This window comes from Oculina patagonica, chromosome 1, assembly GCF_052425735.1.
Source record: "Oculina patagonica isolate OP01 chromosome 1, crgOcupat, whole genome shotgun sequence".
Classification (NCBI taxonomy): Eukaryota; Metazoa; Cnidaria; class Anthozoa; order Scleractinia; family Oculinidae; genus Oculina; species Oculina patagonica.
The window spans coordinates 38,698,716-38,719,953 of NC_135758.1; the positions used below are offsets into that span (position 1 = coordinate 38,698,716).

A 21,238-nucleotide genomic window follows, 5' to 3' on the forward strand; every position below is an offset into this window, starting at 1 on the left:
CTCAAGTGCGAGCATTTGCGCATTTGTTTGTTATGAACCACGACCTCTATAGTAGAGATTATCATTCAGTAACTACCCTTTATGGAGTAAAATTAAGGCGAGAAACGAGTACAAATATTTAGTAAATAAACCCCTTCAGGCGGGGAATTGGAGGAAGCCGAGAAAGATGCGAAAAATAACAGTTGCCGAGAAGGGCCGAGGTGAGGACTCTCAGCAAGGGCCACACCGCGCAGAGGGGTACCCCCGACACACCGCGCCGCAGAGGACCACGACTGGCGACGGAATGGGATGACGCGACAGAGAAATAAGGTGACCCGGGGCCGCCAAGGGGACGGACAAATCGGACGGGGACGCGAACCCACGTCCGAGACCACGTGAGCACGTCCATGAGCGCGCGCAAAATTAATGGGTGGGTTATAACATGAGATATTTGTACTCTACAAGAACGGTTAAACAGTTTCCGTGTAGTCTTCTTACGTACGAAAGATTAAAAAACGTGGCAAGTCAGCATTTTGGAGAAAGAAAACGTTGGATAATAAATATCTCATTAGACATTTTAGTGTGTAGTATCGCTGTATATTTGTACTCGTCATTCGTATTTTGACTGACCCCCGCCTAACGCTGAAAGAATCCTAAAACATTCAGCACTAAAATGTCTAATAACTGTACGTATTACAGGGTAAATGAACATGTACACGGTTTGGTGTATAGAGCGGTTTTCACTTGAGTGTCGAAAGTAAATTGCGTTTGATTTGGTTTTGAATTACTACGCTCAGTGACTGGCTTTAAAATCTCGCGCCACTTTCTCAGCCAATCAGAACTAAAACCAAAACCAATCGTGACTCGCTCGCGCACGTTTTCCCGCGCTTTGCGCCGGCTACATGTATTTGCTTCAAGTTTTGATTGGTTCACTGGATTGTCCGTGTCTTTTATGATCTGACCGAAGTAATTACATTGGCTTTGGTTTTACGACACTCTATTGAAAACTGCTCTAGAGCTACTGATTGTGGATATTTTTTACATTCATTTTAACGTAAAGAGTGTTACCTCGGAAAACTTCCTTGGTTTTCATCGTAATTTTCACCAGGCCTTGCGCGGTAACGTTTCCCAGCATGCTGTTCAGGTCTTGAATATTACAAGTGCTGCCGTACCACCACGCTCCTTTATTCCTCCGTGCGCATGACCCGTTTACTTTGTCATTATCGCGGTCCCAAGTGGAGAACGCAGAGTTATTAGCATCAGAGAGAATGTCGCTTAAATTGCCTTGATACTGTCCTACATGAAGTATATAGTTACTAAATGGACTCGACACGCGAAAATTGACATATTCAGAAAAAGACGTTTGACTGTGCCCATCAACAGTAGACGATTTTTCAATTCTCAGCAAGTGTTCTCCAAAGTAAGTTACGCCATACACGAAATCATTTCCAAGCCAAAACTCGAAGCCATGTCTGCCAAATCCCATAGCGTACGAAATCCAGTCTCTTGTAAAGTTGGCAGAGGCATCAATGCGCTGTTGAATCACGAGCCATCCGCCATTAGGACCTTTCATGTCACACCACGCCCGAAAGTGTCTCTGGTTAGTTGGATACTGAATAATGTCAGGTGTGCGCAGATTGTAAAGCCCATTCGAACGGCGTCCACTGGCGAAAAGCATTGCGCAGCTATTTGCTGGAAATGTAATCACACGTTAATAAGTTAGTGCGGTTAAAACTATTGCAAGGCCCCACCTTCCCCCATAACGATTTTGTTTCTCAAGTCGAATCTCGCAAAAGTGACAGCTTTGAGATGAGTAGGTTAAAATATCAATCGTACTCCTCTCCGCTCGAATCATGCCTCGGACGAGCGGGCCTCTTTCTTGTTCGGGTTTCAGTTCAAGGGACGGACGTTTCATGCAGGCTCACGACTAAAATTATTGTCTTTCTGGCCAGTTAGATAATAACGTAACTTACATGTCAGTCAATACACGATACTAATGTTATTTCAATGTACATGTACTTCTGTTGAAACTAATCCGCGATCTTCATCTGCGAGAAGTGCATGAACGCGCCAGATTAGCCTCGTTGTGGTGGTGCACTGGTTATGAATTTTTTAATCTAAAATATCACGAGAGGGACAATATGCAATCACATGAGTGATTCTCTAGCCTGCTTGCAAAATGATCTTTCATTTCGACAAATGGACCCTTTGCAGCTAACCATGCTAATGGTCACGTGGTACAAAATAACACCTTGCTGGAGGGAAAGCTACACGCTGGGGCATCCAAAAACAAAGCGACTTCAACCAGTCACGCTTGACTTCACTTTGTTTTGAATGTCCTTAGAATGTAGGTTGCCTTCCAGCATGGCGGATTTTTGTACCATGTGACCTTAAATGATTTCATGTCCGACGCCTCAATCTCGATCGAATGTTTACATGAGCCCAAACTAAGAATGTTCGCGACAAACTTACCTTTTTCTTCATTATTAACGCCAGATATCCTTGCAAAACAATAATAACGAGTAGAAGAACCTTGACGTTATTTCAAACCGACGTTTCAGCTCATCGGAAATTCTTGAACGAAACGAACTGTAATGGCGGACTAAAAAAACTTCATGTATGCTCTCAGCGAAGTGTAACGTTTCAACGAATTCAAAACAAAAACGAAAACAAACCCCGAGTCTGCGCAGTACGGACTGGAAATCAGCTTTAAGCTGTAAAGGGCCCATTGAACTGGAAAAAAATTGGAAACACGTGATTAGGTAGAAATAATGACAATCTAACATACCGCATTGGAGATCCTCAGGATGAATTGTGCCAATTTCAACTCCTCTCAAATGATGCGGATATGCGCATGTCCCAGTTACTATAGCTTTCCACAGGGGAGGACTCAGGATCGCACAGTCACATTCCAATGGATTGTTATCAAGCAAACTGTTTCAAATGAGAATGCTTCGTTTTCAAAACACTTACTTGGCAAAGTGTAAAAAATACTTATACAGCAAACTCATTTTAAGGCATATGAAATTAAAGCAAAAGCGCATCTGATAGGGAACGGCTTAATAGGTGATAATGTTTCCCGGCAAAATTCGACGTATTATATAATATTATATTAATATTATTAACACATAAGATTAAATTGCTAATTTATATCACGGGAATAACATGAGTTATAGTTAACGCTTAAAACACACCAATGAAATGTACAGTTTCCTCTAAGTAAACAAAATATCGCTGAATAATATAATCCAAATTAGTGAAATTTACAAACTGTTTCAATGAAAATAAATTTGCAGTACTTTGTTCCGACGATATGCTAACGCTCGAAGCGTCAGCTTTCTAAATTCGGTATGCAAAAAGTTGATCAATTCGCTCTACCGAACCCCCACCTCCGTTATAGCCCATTCGTCTTATAAGCCCCCTCCTTTCGCCGGATCAAAGCGTAGCTATGGTGTTGTTTTATTTAAATAAATGTTTAAATTCTTTGGAGCGATTCGGGCCAACCAAACAGTCTATACCGCCAGACAAGACCAACAGACAACCAGGAGCCACACAAAGGCACGAGCGGCACGGAGCGAGGAAAAAGGATGAGCAAGTCACGAGGGGCCGACTGGAGAAAGGGGGAGTCAAGTCAATCACTTAGCGAGTAAGCAAAACCAAAGCAAAAGCGAATTACTTTCGACACTCAAGTGAAAGTCGCTCAAACTTCCATCTCACTTACACTCGTAATAACCCTGCAAGGATAAATTGCACCTGCATGCTGCTTGTGGTGAGGTTATTGTCTCGGAGATCTCTGAATAGTAAAATAAAGTGTATATAGTTTATGAGAAAAATTTCATGGTGCTGTACGAGTTACTAAGTAGTTATAACATGGCCTGGGGTGATCAGGGTTTGGTGAAAATGGAATGCAAAATGTTCAAGGTTTAATCAGGATAACTTGCAGGACATCTTTCCAGGGCCCGCGCACCAACAATTTGAAGGGGGGGGGGGGGGATAAACGTGAACACGGTTATTGTGAGCCAGTCAGGGGGTCTGGGGGCATGCTTCCCCGGGAAAATGTGGATTGTAATTCATCTCAGATAACGGAAAATGCATTTATAATTAAATAAATAAATGAATAAAGAAAACTTTCAGCGATAAAAATATTGTTGTAGAAATATTGCCCTCACTCCGTCCGCCTACGCTGTCCCTGTTTCTAGGAAAATACTCTTTACAAGGTACTTCGCGAGTTGAAACGTCAGAAATTAATAACCATAACTCAAATAAATTGATTTAAAAAACAAAACAAAAAACAAACAAACAAACAAATAATAACAAGTTGCAATAGATAGAGATTTAACTATTATTCGCCGGAAGTGAAGTGAACATTGGTGAATATTTTAATACCGAGATCAAGTAGAGTCACGGTCTCTGAGACTGTATTATACGCGAGAAATCCAGTCCATCCAAAAAAAAAACCTTCACTATACGAGCACGGACTTTATTACTGAGGACGCTCGCCGTGTGCGGACCCATCCATAGTGTCCGTATAAACTGGCTTCAAGTGAAAAGTGAAATCAAAATAATTAATTTTAGTTTTACACTTACAACACTTGCAGTTGTTTGAAGTAGCCAAGACCGATGGATGACAGGTTGGATATTCCGTTGTTCCTCAGAATTCTGTTAAAACAAGAAAATGAACATGAAAATGAACCTATTGTAGCATGGAACACGGGTAGGAGGGAGAAGACCCTGAACAGAATTTCCTGGGCGCATGTAGCGCAGATCTGGACTCTTATATTTTGCGTAATTAGTATTTTCTTGTTATTTTTCTTCTGTTTCTTTGAAGTTATTGTTTTAAAGTTTTAAATTTTGCAGAATGACTAGAGACTTGATTCGATAATGTTTAATTTCATTATACTGAATAATCCATCTTACTGCCTAATGCATACAAATTTTGTTTGAAATTTTCTAATTTACTTAATATCCTATCGACGTAGAAATGTGTTTATAGCACCTATTAAAATTAACACACTTATATTCTAGGGGAAGACGGTCTATGGAACAAATTGACTTTAGGTTTAAAAAGCACTTGAAAGCTAAATTGTAAGATATCTTTCGCTACTTACAAATGTGTTGTCGTGCTCGGAAGTTCGTTATGCAATCTCATCAAGTTTGTTGCCGACAGATGTACATATCACTGTAACTTCGAAGTTTTCAAACAGGCATGTACAGTTCCCTATTTCTGAGCACAAAATTGGAAGCCCTGAACCACTTCCACTTCCACCACCTGCGGGTTGTGATGTCGCAGAGTCAGTTCCATTTTCACCACTCCCAGATTCATACGGCGACAATTCTTGTTGCGAACTTGCGGAAATCAGTAAGCCCCATACGATGATATTAACGGCGCAAAACATCGTTTGATGTTATTTCGAGAGAAAGTCTTTCGAAAAAGTGATCAACAGTGCAGCATTTTTCCTAAGAACTCCACCCAGGCCGAGCCGTATAAACAACTTACGATCGATTTTGTACTCATTTTAGAATATTTAATACATTGTTTCTTTATACAAAAAAAGTCCAAACTTTTTTATAATGCGATCGTTTTGAATAGAAAATCAGTGCAAAACAAACAATTGCTCATTAGTTCATTGTGATACTCGTAAAACTGCAGTTTTTTAGCCAGGATAAAACATCGAACCAAACCAGTGAACAAAGAAAATACTTATTGATTCGTTGTTTATATACTCCCTTCAGGGACAAATTAACGAAGGAGGTGCTGAATTCTACACTTGTTTCTCCAACAGGATGATGTATTTTTACATAGTTAAATGCATACAAATCACGCAGCGAGTTATTTCATTTGTCTCTGAAACTTTTATTTTCCTCGATTCCGCCGCTTTCGTACTTTCTCTCATAATTCTAGTCAACTTTCCGCCCTCTCCTCCAGAGCTAGCTGCTGAGACCAATTGCCTTCAGGCCCTGACCTGCGATCTGGCGTTATTTTTTTCGAAAGGGAGTGATATAAAGAAGGGTGGGAGGGCAGGTTATCAGAGCCCCTAAGCCGAGCGAGACGACAAGCATCCCGTCGTTTTCATATGGGAGTCCCCCCACGGGAGATAAATACGTGACAGGATATCATAACTTTCTGGTGTCATTTTCAGTGTCTTCGTTGAGACGTCAACAAGAAAATATTCGGTCACAGTTGTCTAAATTTATCCACAACGGAGTATCACAGAAGAAAGCCAATCTAAGAATCTCTTTTTTTCAACGCTTCATACTGGCGCTACATTGAACTGGTAGATAAAACTGAAGGCGTGCTTTGAGGTAATTAATTATATAAATTAACAGAATTAACAAATACAAACTTCATTCATTGCCGGAGCGCTTTTATCCTCAACAAAAAGATGGACTCGTTAGCCATTTCAGTACACGACTACAAAGATTATGAGCGATCAAGTATAATTATTATCTCCTAGCTTCACTATCCGGCCAACAAGAAATGTACTTACGATAAGGCTCAGTGCCGTGATAAATTTGAATTCTGTCCTTTAGGCATCGTCAGATTACAGATATTCGACGAGAAGAATCTCGAAGCCATTGCGTGTTTCCGCTCATTCTGTGTGATGTATACCGGCAGCCGGTTTGATTGCATTTTGCTACAAACGCTCGTGTCACAATTACGAAGGTTTACAGTGAATGAAATACCTCACTATACTGCTGAAATCGTTGCTTGTCCAGGGGTGCTTGTCTCTAGTTTGGCTAGGCTTGATATTTGTCGCTGTCTCAATTCGCCTTTTCCAAGGTCTGTAGTATAGTCTCAATCAAAGTCACGGGCGTGTTAGTTTCTTTCTATCATATACAGATCAATTATTTTCATTCAGCCCGTCTGTGACCCTGACACTCGCCGATCAATTCCAAGCGGTCACACTTCTAGTCTGTCTGATCACGCTTTGGGCTTTTCAGACCTTTTCATAACCTTCTCATCTTGATCCCGGTAAGAAATTTTACAGTCTCTCGGGTCTAAGCTCCATGCTATGAATAACGCAAAACATAACTTGATGTTATTCAGTTGATGTAAATAGGAGGATTGTTGGAGTTGCCAACAACTTAGCATCTTCCCATATAAATATTTGGTATCTTATTTCATAGTTAGCACTAATTATAACAAAAGTGATGGCCTGGGTATAGCATATCCGCGCAAGCGCTTATGGGACTATTTTGGGACATTATGGGATATTTTCTTTTCAATTCTTCACTTCTAAGAAATCATTCTCAGCTGTTTAATCAGTGTCGTTTTTCGCCGTTCTCTTGGTGTATCTTTTTTAAAGTTTGTTTGTTATTAAAGTGCACTGCTGATCCTATCCTTCACAAAGACAGTTAAATTTTCAGTTTGTCCATGTGGCTTTCTTGGTTCAAGTCTTGCACTTTTCTGTAAACAGGCTGAGGGCGCGCTGGTTTTGCGTTTTCCCAGCGTTTTAGTTAAAAGAGGGTGAGCGCGACGCGCGCGTTAGCCGCCTCTGTTCTTTCCCCAGAAATTTTCACACGCGCTTTGCGTACGACAGCCTCGCGCGTCGCGCTGACATAAACAACCTTCCACTCGAGCTTTGTTTCAATATTAAATTATGTATTCAGTGTATTGCGCTTTACTTAGAGACTCACCAGTGACGTAAAACAAACAACGACCAAGACAACAAAGAACCTCGAAAAAATAAACAGCAGGAAAACAATAGCTACAAATCAAAGAAGTTTTTATACCGAAGGACAGTTTACAGCCCTCTATTTTCTCGTATTCGATCGATCGCTGAACGCGTTAAAAGAATCGCGAGAGAACTGGACGCCAGCGCAAAACTGAAACAGGAGATGTGAGGAGGGTGAGGGGTTTGGAGCGAGAAAAATTTTCTTTTGCTTCCTTCGCTTGCCCCCCATCGCCCCCACCCATTTGTACTTTGCGTTCGGGCTCACTTTGTTCGCTTTTTTTCGTATTGTTTTGCGTTGGAAAATAGAAAGGCTGTGAACAGTCTAATCTAATCGAACGCTTACTGTAGAATCAATCGGGCCTTATATTAGTAGAACGGTTACATTGGGGTGTAAATGAATTCACTCAACGATTGCTGAAAATTTGTGTGTGATTTAATTCGGTTGCCGATTCAATCGAGATAAAGCCAATTATAATAGCATGCCAATCGTCAGTGATAAGAGGTAACCTACGTATCAGGCTTTCCTACCGAAAAGCTTTGATACTCAGGTTAGATGAGAGGTGGCTGTATTCGCGCTTGCAGGCCAGTCAAGCAACTGCAGTGGATTCGAGGGGGGGGGGGGGGGAGGGGGGAGATCCAAATCCCCTAGGACTCCGGGTTGTTCAATTACATTTTTTAATTTCAGTTTTTTTTAATTTTCTGTTTATATTTTCTGTCCTCTAGTTTTGACGTCGACTACTCTCGAACTCCACAAAACATAAGCAATTTAAAACCTTTAATACAAGAGAAATTGAACCCCTGATTAATTTTTAATCCTGGTTTATCTTTAATCGGCTTACATACAACCCGGCCCCCTGATATGGATTACACGGATTACTAAAGGACCGTTCGATTTTAAGTTCGATGAAATACCTCACCATCCCTGAAATAAAGTCATGGGTTAAAATCCCATTGAAGTCTTAAATGTTTCTCTGGGCTGACGTTAAAACTGTTAAAGTTACATTTACTGGCACGAAAACCGCTTTATTGCAAAACAAACAGATTTACGCATGCTGTGATTGGTTGAAAATCGCAACCAAACGTTAGTTCGAACGTTTATTTTACATATTGGAATTTGAAAAGTTTCATTTTGTCTTTTTTCGCAAAGATAATAACTCAGCGTTTTAAGCATTTTTGCTAGCCCGTTTCATTTTCCCTTCAGAATGTTAAACGCGCACGTACGGTCGAAGGCGAACGAGGCGTGTTGACTTTTGCTGTTTGTTTGAAATCACTACTTTTACTCGACAATTGAGCCGGCACTTTTATGTATTAGTCGTAAATATAAATAGATTATCGTTCAGTTAACGTGAAATGTGTTTTCGAGCCCAGAGGAATTAGTTAATAGTGAGAGTTGAGGGAAGGCGCCAGACTTTTAGTAAACCGACCATTTTTCTAGTGCTCAACCTAATGATCTTCATCTCCGAGCTGTGTGTGCCAGCTATTTACACTACACACGAGCGTTAGATCGTTCACAGTTGCTGCCATTTTCAAGTGACGCGTGCAATGTGCTTTCAATTTGTGCAATTTACAACTTGTCAATTTTACCACTCCATTAAATGCGGTGCTAAGCTCATTGTTGACCTATTTAAATACATCAGCTAGAGATACGTACGTCAAAATTTTTCTTTTTGTCAAATTCTTCTTTCGCAATACGTTTCATTCTATCCTTGTTACTTATTATTATATTCTTAATTCTTTAGTGTTTTTTTCTACCAAAGAAAACCAATTACGGCTTTCATTCGATTAAAAGGTGATTTTGTATATCAGAGAAAATGATTTGACTATATGGGGACCTAGATCCCTTAAGCTAGCCTACTGTTTGATGAATTGAAAAAGGCGTTAATTATACAGCTGTATTTTTTGTCTTCATCGACATCAAGAAGCCGATATACAATAAATTTTTGGTCTTTATTGAGAGAGAAAGGACCATTTAAGAAGCGGGTCTTGCCTTAATTGGCGACTGATTGAAAGCTTAGAGATTGTTTTATGAAGAAATAATTTGAAAGTAAACTTTGGGTTATTAAAATATGTTACAGCCTCGGTTAACTTTTTTCTCTCTTGCTTCAGAATATCGTATATCAGAGTACATACACAGCAATGCATTGGTTGCCAAGCAACCCAAGAAGGTATCCTCAGATAACGTGACGTAAACAGTCGAACAAAATTTATTCAGGTGACTTAGTAAAATGTTGGTCAAATTCATGCAGGTCTGCGCCCCAAAATACGATTGTTTTATAGAAAGGTTACTGCATGAAGTATAAAGAAAAGTTAGACTAGTAACGGACGGAAGAAATAAGTCTTCCAATATAAACAGAACAGAATTGTTTTCCAAACACTCATATTCGTGCCATTTGGGTTCTTTGAAAATAAAATTAAAAATAAGAAATAACAAAAATACACGTTGTGGTTCAATTTCAACAATAACATACGGTTAAAGGTTTACCAAAGCGAACAGTAAGAGTCAAACTTTTTCGTTTCTTCAATTCATTTAAATGCAGATTTTAGTGAAATAATGGTTAAAATCGCAGGCGATAGTCTGTTGACATTTTTTCTCAATTAACAAGAGCCAGTTTTCTAAATGGCCAGAAAAGAAAATCTGCTCGTAAAACAAACACCTTCAGCACACGAAAATCGCTTGGCGCAAATTGGTTCTCCAAAATCTATTGTGTTATTTCTCAGGTGAACAAGTATGCCATCACCCAATGCCATTCTCCAATAAAGAGGCTTTCAGAAGCCTGTTGAAGACACTGCAAACAAAACTCACGCTGTGAAAACCTCTTTTTATTCAGCAAACAGAGGCATCCATTAAGACCCCTTCCTTTTTGTGCTGAAAAATGCACTGAATGGGTTTCTTGGTGACGTCATACAGGTGGTGTAAATATCCTTGCACCAGGCGTTTTTTCTTGTTGGAGAATTAATTCGCCCTGCGGCTAACTTTAAACACTCATTTCGTTTTCAGTTTGGCTAGCAGAATGGGAATTCGCTGGCTTGCTGTTTTGTGTGCCTGGGCGCTTTTAGCGCAATCCTCTCTGTCGTTTCCAGATGAAGAACCATTGGATGAATTGGAACTCGATGAGCCCGAAGGTAAAACGTAGATTTTTTTTTATCAATTTTGCAGAAAAACCTTTGCTAAATTTCTTCAGTAAACTACAGATTTTTAAAAAAAATTAAATAGAATTTTTAAACGCTGCTCTTGTAATCGCATATCAGACCGGACAACATGCCCGAAAACAGGTTAATATTTTGTAATCTGAATACTTTTTTCATAAAAATATCGATTAGATTAGTTTTCAGTAGAATTGATCATATTCTATACGTTGGGTCATTTTATAATATGTTTGCTCGTGAATGAAAATAATTCGTTGAATAGACAAACAGCGGAAAGTTTTTGCTTGAGCGAATTTTTTGTTTTTGTAATTGCATGTGATTCAAGAACAGCCTCGTTTGGTAAGCAGCAGTAGCGATTGACCACTTTCTTATCGGAGAATCTCGTATGCTGCGAGTTAACAGAAGAAAGTGTACACACGGCGTACAAAATATCTTTCTAAATTTGTTTTTATAAGTTTATGCTTCGCATTTCAGGAAAAAATCTAACAATATTTAGTATATGCATTATAACCATTCCCCCTACTAATTTTTTAATTTTTGTTTTGGCGAAACAGTTCCAGAAGAAGACGAAGAAGTGAAGGACCGCGAAAAGAGACAAAGTAAGAAAAATTACCCTATCTTAGTATGGTCACCACATTCACTGTTACGCAAAGGCTGGAATTTTTAAGCCCAAAATGAGGCACATAATTTTACCCTTGCTATTTTCTTTAGCTCGTGTTTGTATCTGGATACGTATCTTACGCAGGAGCACCTGAATTCTCTTGGTTTAACCTAAGTAAAGATCGCACGTTGGGTCGAAAATCATACACTTTATTCTTCGTCTTTCAGAGAATAAACTTTGCGCCTCCTTCTATTTAAAGGAAAGTTTTATTGCCGAAACATAACCAGTTTTTAGATGCATTTAAAATCTTCGCAGCTGAGTACACAACTGCGCAGCCTTTGTGGATGAAACATTTGATCTGTTCCGTTGAATTCTAATTTTTTTTTCACAAGCCGTAATTTTCAAATAACTTTGTCTATACTAATCAATTGAGCCGTGTTTAAAAAGTCATTTCAGTTGCATTCAAAAAGCTGTTTTCTAATTCGATCAATGGAAACTCGAAACGGAGATTTCCTTGTTACCAAGGATACGACCAATAGAGGAACAAATGCAGGCTACTTGACAGTGTGTATAATGTCGTTGATGGTTGCATATCTGCAGTATTTGGCACTTGAGAAAATTCAATTTTATATCACCTACCTTGGTTTATCTTATGTTTTTTTTTTCTTTAATTCTGAGCGAATCTTTCAAAGTAGTTTTCAAATATTTCACTGTTCTTTTCAAAAGAATTGAAATGTTACCTAGTTTGTCAGGGAAAAAGGAGGGAAGAGCGCGCGGAGGGGTAGAGTGGGGTGGGGTTTGGGTGGTTTAGAGTCAGCAATTCTATTTTTGCTCCTAACGTATAAATGCTGAGTGACATCATCGACTGGGAGCTGGGGGGAGGGGGAGAGGAGTAAGGTTATAATGGCAGTGGGAATGGCCCTAATTTTTGTTCTGCAAAATGATCGGTTCAAATCAGCACCGATCCTAAATTTACATAACATACACGTACCGTATTTTCTCAATTAAACGACCCCCGCGTTTATTTAAAACTTGGTCTGTTAGGCCCGGCGTTTATTTGAAGCTGGCGTTTAATCGGGGCCCGGCGCTTATTAACAAAGTGAAACTTTCTGTTATTTTTCAAGTTGATTTATTATAACCCATCCTACGATGCCTAGGGCCAGTTTGTCAAGGTGGAACAATTTTTCCCTTTGTCCCGTCCGGACAAACTGTCCCTGGGTCTCCAAAGATGATTATTACCAAGGGTTACAGTATTGCATACGGCACGTTGCAATCAAGATTTGTGACAAACAGAACCGAAACAATATATGAACAACATGGGAACAAGTAAATGTTACGGATGTAAAGTTCATAAAAGCAACGCCTGGACCTCGAATAAAGGCCGGGACCTCGATCAAACGCCCCCGGCGTTTATTTAAAAATTAGCAGTTTTGACCCGGCGTTTAATCGAGAAAATACTGTATCTAATTGTTTTTTGTCTTTTGGACTTTATTTTTTTAAAACGCTGTGTAATGGCTCCTTTGTTCAAAAACCTAACATTTGAACGCATTCGTGTTAAAGGGAGCTGCTTTAACTGCTCTTAATTCCTGCCAAAAATTTATAGAGGCTGCTTACCCATACCCGAGTCACGTGCTAGTTGCAATTTGGCATGTTTTAAGGGGAAGACTGGAATGGACTTGCAGAACGCGGAGTGAATTTGTGAAACATAACGTTTTGTGCGGTTCTGTCGAGCAATATCTATGTTGCGAGCTTTAAACATTCATCGCCTCAATTTGCACATTGTCTCTAGCCTTGTCGGTTTATGGAGTGATGCTCGCATATAAACAGGCATCCTGTCCTAAAACTTACCAACTTAATTCAATATCATTTACTTGAAAAAAAAAGTCCGCCGCGGAGAGTTTTTCTTGAAAATAACTTTTAGAAGAATGGGGCAGCGCCCCATTCTTCTAAAAGTTATTTTCAAGGAAAACTCTAGTCCTTGTTAAGATACCTAAGTACCCTTTAGTGAGTGGATTGCAATATTCTTGCTTAATATTTAAGTGTTTTTTATCCTCTGTTAATACCGCTTTCTTTTGTAAAGTACGTGTTGACTCTATTTATTAGGTGTTTGTAAGGACACCAACCAATACTGCTCAGCATGGCCACAAAGGTATTGCCAAGACTATAAAGACTATATGAAGAACAACTGTGCCAAAAAATGCGGCTACTGCAGTAAGTATTTAAAATTGATAAAAACTTATCATAAATAACGTGAGATGATATGAAGTTTATTACACCGAAATGATATTAATTTTAGGCCATTTTGTTGTATTTTTTATTTTTGTGTGTTCTACCAGCAACTAGCTGGTGATCTGCCTTTAAGTCTGGCCTGTGTTACCAATTTAGCTAAGTATACTGATATACACAATAATCCATCATCATCATCATCATCATCGTCTTAATTAACTCTGAGTTCAAAAGTTCGAACTAGCAGATTTCGAAATTATACGAAATAAACGTCGTCAAACGGTTAGCTTTTACTGTGATATATATTGTCAACAATTCTCGTCACATTTGCGCGCGCGTGATACCCGGCTCCAACCCCTTCTCCGTCGACTTACGTCGCAGTGTGATAAGCAACTGTCACGCAAATCCAATGTTTGACCGAAGTTTAATTAAAGATTTAAGTTCATTTGATTTTGGGAAATTGCTGCAATAGACGGTTGAAAGAAATGGTAGTGATGAATGAATGATATGGGTGCTTATATAGCGCATTTACAAAGCTCAATGCGCTTCACAATTAGAATTTTTGAGATGAGATCGGACATCAGCATGTAGTGATGTGAGTTAACGGTAGACTGCCATTCATCCAGAAATTAATTCTCATTCTTATTGCCTTATAGGTGGACCCACTGATCCTCCAGGTAACTGAGTATTGCGTGAATAGTATTTTTTAAAAATCAATTTCTCGAGATACTTTAGCCGGTTTTAAACAAGACCCTTCATCAATAGCGAGTTAATATAAAAATGTAACGGTAGGATCCTGGGGATATCTACAAAATGGATTTAGTTAATAAAGAAAATTAGAAAAGCGTTCTGTTGTCTAGACTAGCTATAAGAGATTTTGCAGGTTTTTTTTTAAATTCCTGATCCAAGAAACGTCCATTTGTGGTCTTTTAATTGAAATACAATCTGTCACTGCGATTTTTATCAGGTTTAAAAATCCCTAAATAATATTCTTTCTTCATTATTTAAAAGCAGCACTTTAAAATAATATATGATTATTTAATACAACGGTTTTAAATACACTTGCTTTTTTGTAACGTGAATGGTTTAAATAAATTAGACTTTAACTTAAGTTATAACTTTTCCGCCGTTAAAGTGTTCGAGAAAAACGTAGTTGACTAAAGAGTTCACCTCTTACCCCTTAAACGCCTGCTGTTCCAAATATTTCAGTTCATTGTAGAAACAGTCTCAGTGAGTCTGTGTCATGCAATGCTATTGTATTTTTATTTCAAACAGTTTGTCAAGACAAAAGCCAGTATTGCCCTGGCTGGAAGCAAAATGGATTTTGCGACCCGTCAAGCCAATGGCATGACTATATGAAGGGCAACTGTGCGAAGACCTGTGGTTTTTGTGGAGGCGGTGGCGGTGGCGGTGGAGGAGGCGGTGGTGGCGGCGGAAGTGGTGGAGCTTGCGGTGGTACGTAAAAAAAGGATCTCTACTTTTTGTTTTCATGTTTGCGTTCTAAGAAGAGAATTTTTATTCTCATACTGTTGCCGTGATGTTGGTACAGTCGAATCGTACCTCTTCCCCGGGGGGGGGGGGTACCCAAAAAAGTTTTATACGGGGAGGCTCCGACCCGAGTTCTAACCCCTTACCCTTTTATACCCCATTTTGACAGAAATTGAACCCCTTTCGTATACCTTTTACTGAAAAAAGGTACCTCTTTTATATACCTGAAAGACCTGGCATAGACTTAGAACATGACGTTTTCTTGTATTTTCATGTAGCGCTTAATAAATTAAAAAAATATATAGTCATAAATTGCAACTGTTCGAAATATTTTAATTAAAGGCCGTTTTAAAAGCCTAAATGACAGATTTTCATACCCTTCCTAAACATGTGAAATTACTACCCTTTTATATACCTGAAGCCTGAAAAAGGTACCCCTTTCCGTATAAGCCATTATAGGGAGTACCCCCTCGGGACCTCTTCTTACGGACACTTCCACGATACGAACACCTCTTTGTTACCGACAGTTGACTTGGTCCCTAAAAATCCATACAACCTCTATCTGTATAATACAGACACCTTCATAATATGGAAACTCAACTCCACCCCCTTTGGTGTCCCGCGTATTTAAGAGGAATTATAGGGCGTTCATTTTAACAACACTCAAAGTCCTTGACTCGAGTATAGTAAAAAACTGAAGACCCCAATGAAACTATATATTAGAGAATTTCATTATAATCCAACATTCTAAAGTTTCGCTTTTTGGCTATTTTAGTCATTTATGGCTACATATCATTTAATATGCAAGTTTTTCCATCTCCATTTTCGCAAGCGTAAGGTTTTAAAACATTTGACAAAAGCAATAAGGGTACAAACACGATACAGGCGATTTCTCTAGCAGGCTGAAGGTCTATTGCACCATGTGTCCAAACCCCACCACAGAAATTACGCGCAATACTGCTGAAGTAGAAACAGGGCCTTCTTCTGCAGTAGAACCCCGGGGGGGGGGTACTCCCCATAATGGCCTATACGGGGAGGCTCCGCCCGAAAGGGGTACCTTTTTCAGGCTTCAGGTATATGAAAGGGTAGAGATTTCACAAGTTTAGGTATACGAAAGGGTATGGAAATCAGTCATTTAGGTTTTTGAAAGGGCCTTTTAATAAAAATATTTCGAGTAGATGCAATTTATGGCTGTATAATTTCAGTTTATGAAGCGCTATTGAAAATGAAAAGAAAACGTTGTGTTTTAAGTCTATGCCATGACTTTCAGGTATATGAAAGGGGAACCTTTTTTCATGAAAAGGTAAACGAAAGGGGTACAATTTCTGGCAAAATGGTATATAAAAGGGTAAGGGGTAGGAGCTCGGGGCGGAGCCTCCCCGTACAAAACTTTGTTGAGTATCCCCCCCCCCCCCCGGAGTAGAACAATTTCAGCTGTGTCCAATTACTGTGCGCAGTCATGTCGGAAAGTTCCACCACCAAGCCTCGCTTTCGAAGTGCAAACTTGTAAACTTTATCATGATCGCATTCTCAGAGCGGCAAAGATGAAAAGAATACCCACTTGAAAACTACATGAAGGTAATAGACGGTTGAGAATAATTCGCGTAAACGAGGCTTGATGGTGAATTTTGAATGTTATCATGTGTAAACCCTGTTTTAACAGTTACTTAAAAGTAACTGCCCGCAACGTTGCCGGTATGTCTCGACCGTGGTCAAACGACAGAAATGTGCAAAAAACAAGAAAAGTATTTCAAAGATAAGGTTTTAATTTTCACTGTTCAAAGTTCGATACATTACCGGTATCCTGAGGATTTACTAAATTTTTTGGAGCTTTGACTAAAAAAATTCTACGTGTTTGAAAATAGCGACATGTGGACTTCTCGGCGCCGTTTGTCGAAGCACTTTGGTTCGGATGCGGATTATTTAAAAAGTAAAAACACTCGTTTAGCTGAAAAAATGAAAAGATGAAGGAAAACATTAAAGAAACAGCACGGTAAAAGAAAATTTCAAACTGGGAAACTCAGTGGAGATCAATTATCAAATTTCCAATGCATAAGCAGCGTATAAACCTTAACTTTCCAGGGGCGGGTTAACTTTAGGCTTTATTCGAAAGTTTTAGGAAATTTAAAAGGCTTGTATGGAGCAGTTTTTGGCGGGAACTGCGCACGCGACGTTTGACCGCTGTGTGGGTGAACAGTATGTCCAATCATCTGCTGTTTTCTTCTATCTGCAGTTAGCGGGGCAAGTAGCAAGGTGAAATCCTGTACATTTGACAGTGACATGTGTGACTGGCACAATGTGCCGTTTGATGACGACATTAACTTTGTCATGCGCAGCAGCAGCAGCGGAGGACCGAGCAGTGGAGCAGGGGGGAGTGGTGAGTAGTTTTCAGTCTTCCATAAAAGGTCGAGCGCGATGGAAGAGTTTTGACATCTTAGGTAGTAATTTCTTGAGACTTTTTTAAACGATGAATTTACGATAGGTAATAAGTTACTCTTTCCAGAGCTGTTGAAGATACGGAAAATGCCATTTTTCTTGCAAAATTTATGGAACGAAATCTGATATTTTTCCCATCAGGAAAGTTCCTTGTGACTGAGGGGAGTAGTGGTAAGGCGCAACTTTTGATCCCCTTTGAGTTGGTTCTTGCCAATCACAACAGCAATCACGGCGATATGTGTATCAGGTTCAACTACTACATGAAGGGGTAAGCAGTGAAATTACTTTTAAACGTTAAATCAATCAATCAATCAATCAATCAATCAATCAATCAATCACTCAATCAATCAATCAATCAACTTTATTAACGTGTCAATCGTTTCAGCTCATTATACGATTAAACTAATAAGTGACACCTACGAAAGCTGATCCGAGCCTAAAGATGAAAATGTTTACAGATTAAAATCAGCGGTAAAAAGAACAATTTTAGTGTTAAAAATCCTTTAGAAAAATAACGTAAAAATACTGAAACACATTACATAAAACGACGCAGACGTGGTTACAGGCGTCGTATATATATTTGAATGAATGAATGAATGACTTTATTAACGTGTCAAAGTGTTAGCGAGGGAAAAGACCCCACTGGGACACGACAAGAAAACAAAAACAACCTATCATTATACAACATTAATAATTTAAAGTTAAAAAAGTAAAAAAAAAATAAAAAGGAAAAAAAAAAAGTAAATCTATTTTTTTCTTTTCAAAATAAATAAAATAAATAAATAACTTTATTTAAGTATAGATGTCTTTTGCACTATTGTGCTAATTGGGGACACTGTAAACAAACAAAAAACAAATAAACAAACAAATATTGTAAATAGAACAGAAACTTGTAAAAAAATCCCAACTGGTAGGAGGCTGACCAGTTGGCTATTTACAAAGCGAGGCGGAGTTTTCTATATATCTTACAGAGAAAATGAGGAAAATGAGGACTTTTTACTTCTCTTACAATCGTCGAAGGCGTAAAGAAGATAGAAGGTGGCATGCGATTTGCAGCGGTTTTCGTCAATTTAGTCGATCTTCCTCAACTAATCGACTTAAATGATCGGACCTTTGAATTTCGGGCATAATGCTTGTAGTCATTTCATTTAATCGGAAAATCTGTCGAGGAAACGTTTTCTTAACTCTTTTCAATAATTCGTGCTCAGGTTTTGCAAACAGTAAGGCCAAGAACAAACACGATGTCTATTATGTCAAGTAACACATTTACGCCTTAATTTTTCGTTGAAATGTAATGTAAATGTAAAGCGCCTTACCAGACAAATAGAAAATGAACAGCTCCACAACCTGCCGAAATCAGATGGTTCACATTGCTATCCTCTTTTATGCGGAGACGACATACGCGAGTCACCCGTGACACGGGCTCGATTAAATTAATTTTGGTAGCGTGGCCGGAGTTGATAACAATGACTTGATGTCATGTCAAAAGAGATCGACTAAAAGGCGTCCCTTTTTCCGAAAAAGTCTACAGGGGTTTCTTTTCTTTCGCGCGCTTTGCTGTCGTTCTCGCGCTCTGTTTGCTCGCTTTGCTTGCTTGCCTATAACTAAGAATAAAAAAATAAAGCAGTCTTTTTGAAAGACTCGAAAATGATAATCGTGGGCTCATTTGATTCTCGACTCTTAAAGTTGTATTCTTGTTTCTTCCCCTACAGGGGTTCATTGAAGCTATATTCGGTCGCGAATAGGAAGGGTTCAACTAAAACTACTGTAGCCAGTTTGAGCAGTAGTCAAGGTTCTTGGATGTGTAAGAAAGTAAAGGTAGAGGTCAGCGTACATAAGCAGGTGCGTCAAATACGGTTTTATCTTTATCCTGCAATGACACAAATTTTTCTGCCTATCTACCAATGTACTTTATTACTAACGACCTTGCAATCTACCCACGTACCTGTGCCTACCCCCTCCCTCCCTCCCTCCCTCCCTCCCTCCCTCCCTCCCTCCCTCCCTCCCTCCCTCCCTCCCTCCATCCCTCCCTCCCTACCTACCTACCTACCTACCTACCTACCTACCTACCTACCTACCTACCTATCTACCTACCTACCTACCTACCTACCTACCTACCTACCTACCTACCTACCTACCTACCTACCTACCTACCTACCTACCTACCTACCATGGGATAGCCCGCCCGGGGGGGGGGGGGGGGCGACCCCGAGGAGGGCAAAGATACTATTCAGCTAGGTCATTCAATTCCTTTTGTCATGACTTGAAGGAGTGAGAAGAAAAGCATTTAAATCAATCTTACATTGCACTAACAAGTCCCTCGGAGACAATAGAAAACTGTCTTATCTCTTCTGACTTTATTTTTAGCTGTTGTTCGAAGCAAATGCCAGTGGAAGTCCCATCGCTCTCGATGACATCAGTTTCGCTGATAGCTGCTAGGTAAGAACTTGCTCTAAATTGGTTTATCAGCTGCCTGAAGTGCCAGTTAATTAGGCCCTGTTAAGAGGGGAGGGGAGGGGGAGGTGGTATTATGCTAGTGCCTTGTTGCTTTTTGCTAGAGCACTCTAGTTCCTGTCGAAACTTGGCTGCAACGATTCAGTCAGTAAACAAGCGCCGTTGGATGTTGTTTTATCAGATTTAATTAAGTCTTTTAATAACAATGGCGTTATAGGCAATAACGTCCCAATCACACTTCACTCTGTCGAAAATACAAAACACGCTAATAAAATGCTGTCGATGGTTACTAAATTAATGATTAAATGGGCATTCCACGTGCTCGTCTGATTGGCCGAACACTGTTATATAATCACATTATTTGAAATGGGAGGTTGGGGGGGGGGGGGGAGTTGTTCAACGGTTGGCGTGTCGGACTCCAGATCAAGGATCCTGTGCGTGTATGTTTTTATCCGATTATGGGCGGCCAGGCCCCTAATCTGCACATAAAAAGGTAGAACGGTGTGTTGGGTAGGCCCATCAGGCTGGCCCTTATCTCCGGTTTCATTAACTTGAAGAGAGTAGATGGGATGTTAGTCCATCGTAAGTTTACCCTCAGCATTAAATTCGCCGGTACCCATTTATACACCTGGGCGAAAAAAGCACTGTAAAAGTAAAGTAAAGTGTCTTGCCTAAGAACACAACCTAATGAAACCCGCAAGGGCTCAAACCTGCACCGCTCGATGCGGAGTCCAGCTCATACGAATGTTTTATATTCCTACTACATTTGAAATTGTTCTGAGCCAAGACGATGTTACGTAGGAAAAAGAAGTAGTCGTGAGAATGAACTAGTTAGGATTGTACGATATGCTCAAATTGTCGAATACTTTGATGTTAATCAGCCTATTTCTCTCCATTCTTTTCAGAATACCGCACGGAGAACCTTCAGCGTAGAATACATACTTTAGAGGGGTGAATAAAAAGCAAATGCTTCAACAATGTGTGTTTTTCTTAATAATGGGTCGACCAACATCTGTTGCCTGAATCCTCCCAGCAACAGGGTTTTTCCTAAACCACTTATTCAGAGCTTTATCGATGACAACGGCGACGGCAGCGAGGACAACGCCTAGTAAAAAAATAATTTATATGGATGTATGTAGTATATCAATCGGTTCAATCTCCAGCTGAATATGTTGTCACATGTACGATATTCATTTTCAAATACAAATGCGTAAAATTAGCCGTCGTGGTT

At 39.6% G+C, this 21,238-nt stretch overlaps 3 protein-coding genes across 4 annotated transcripts in view; 1 reads left to right on the forward strand and 2 right to left on the reverse strand.

Annotated features, from left to right (window-relative positions):
* LOC144629687 (uncharacterized) overlaps positions 1 to 1,516 on the reverse strand; it is a 4,482-nt gene extending 2,966 nt beyond the window's left edge. The window contains exon 1 of the mRNA XM_078487915.1: positions 1,048 to 1,516. Within this exon, the coding sequence (XP_078344041.1) occupies positions 1,048 to 1,465 (418 nt within the window). The 5' untranslated portion in view covers positions 1,466 to 1,516. The remainder of the gene's footprint in view (positions 1 to 1,047) is intronic.
* On the reverse strand, positions 1,506 to 6,769 carry LOC144646897 (trophoblast glycoprotein-like). The gene is made up of 7 exons (XM_078506607.1): positions 6,468 to 6,769; positions 5,088 to 5,248; positions 4,567 to 4,638; positions 3,701 to 3,772; positions 2,768 to 2,913; positions 1,546 to 1,671; positions 1,506 to 1,513 (listed from the first exon to the last, which is right to left on the reverse strand). Exons 2-7 carry the CDS (start codon positions 5,126 to 5,128, stop codon positions 1,506 to 1,508), a joined length of 465 nt encoding a protein of 154 aa, XP_078362733.1. The 5' UTR covers positions 5,129 to 5,248; positions 6,468 to 6,769.
* Positions 6,137 to 20,985, forward strand: LOC144629698 (uncharacterized). 2 transcript variants are annotated; one of them, XM_078487930.1, is made up of 11 exons: positions 6,137 to 6,282; positions 10,654 to 10,778; positions 11,357 to 11,401; positions 13,507 to 13,614; positions 14,286 to 14,306; positions 14,905 to 15,084; positions 17,351 to 17,494; positions 17,695 to 17,821; positions 19,266 to 19,395; positions 19,921 to 19,992; positions 20,913 to 20,985. In XM_078487930.1, exons 2-10 carry the CDS (start codon positions 10,667 to 10,669, stop codon positions 19,990 to 19,992), a joined length of 939 nt encoding a protein of 312 aa, XP_078344056.1. In that variant the 5' UTR covers positions 6,137 to 6,282; positions 10,654 to 10,666; the 3' UTR covers positions 20,913 to 20,985. The 2 variants fall into 2 exon arrangements, with proteins under 2 accessions (XP_078344056.1, XP_078344050.1); XM_078487924.1 differs by lacking the exon at positions 6,137 to 6,282 and having other exon boundaries at positions 10,613 to 10,778.
* The last annotated feature ends 253 nt before the right edge of the window (positions 20,986 to 21,238 follow it).

Bases quoted from the DNA above. Each gene is read 5' to 3' on its own strand.
- LOC144629698 (XM_078487930.1), top strand. From the start codon at position 10,667: ATGGGAATTCGCTGGCTTGCTGTTTTGTGTGCCTGGGCGCTTTTAGCG. The intron at 17,495-17,694 runs GTGAGTAGTTTT...TTTTCCCATCAG, and splicing joins CAGTGGAGCAGGGGGGAGTG to GAAAGTTCCTTGTGACTGAG. The intron at 19,396-19,920 runs GTGCGTCAAATA...CTTTATTTTTAG, and splicing joins AGGTCAGCGTACATAAGCAG to CTGTTGTTCGAAGCAAATGC.
- LOC144646897 (XM_078506607.1), bottom strand. From the start codon at position 5,128: ATGAGATTGCATAACGAACTTCCGAGCACGACAACACATTT. The intron at 2,914-3,700 runs GTAAGTGAGATG...CATTTGAAACAG, and splicing joins CTTGCAGGGTTATTACGAGT to TTTGCTTGATAACAATCCAT. The intron at 1,672-2,767 runs GTATGTTAGATT...TTACATTTCCAG, and splicing joins TCCTGAGGATCTCCAATGCG to CAAATAGCTGCGCAATGCTT.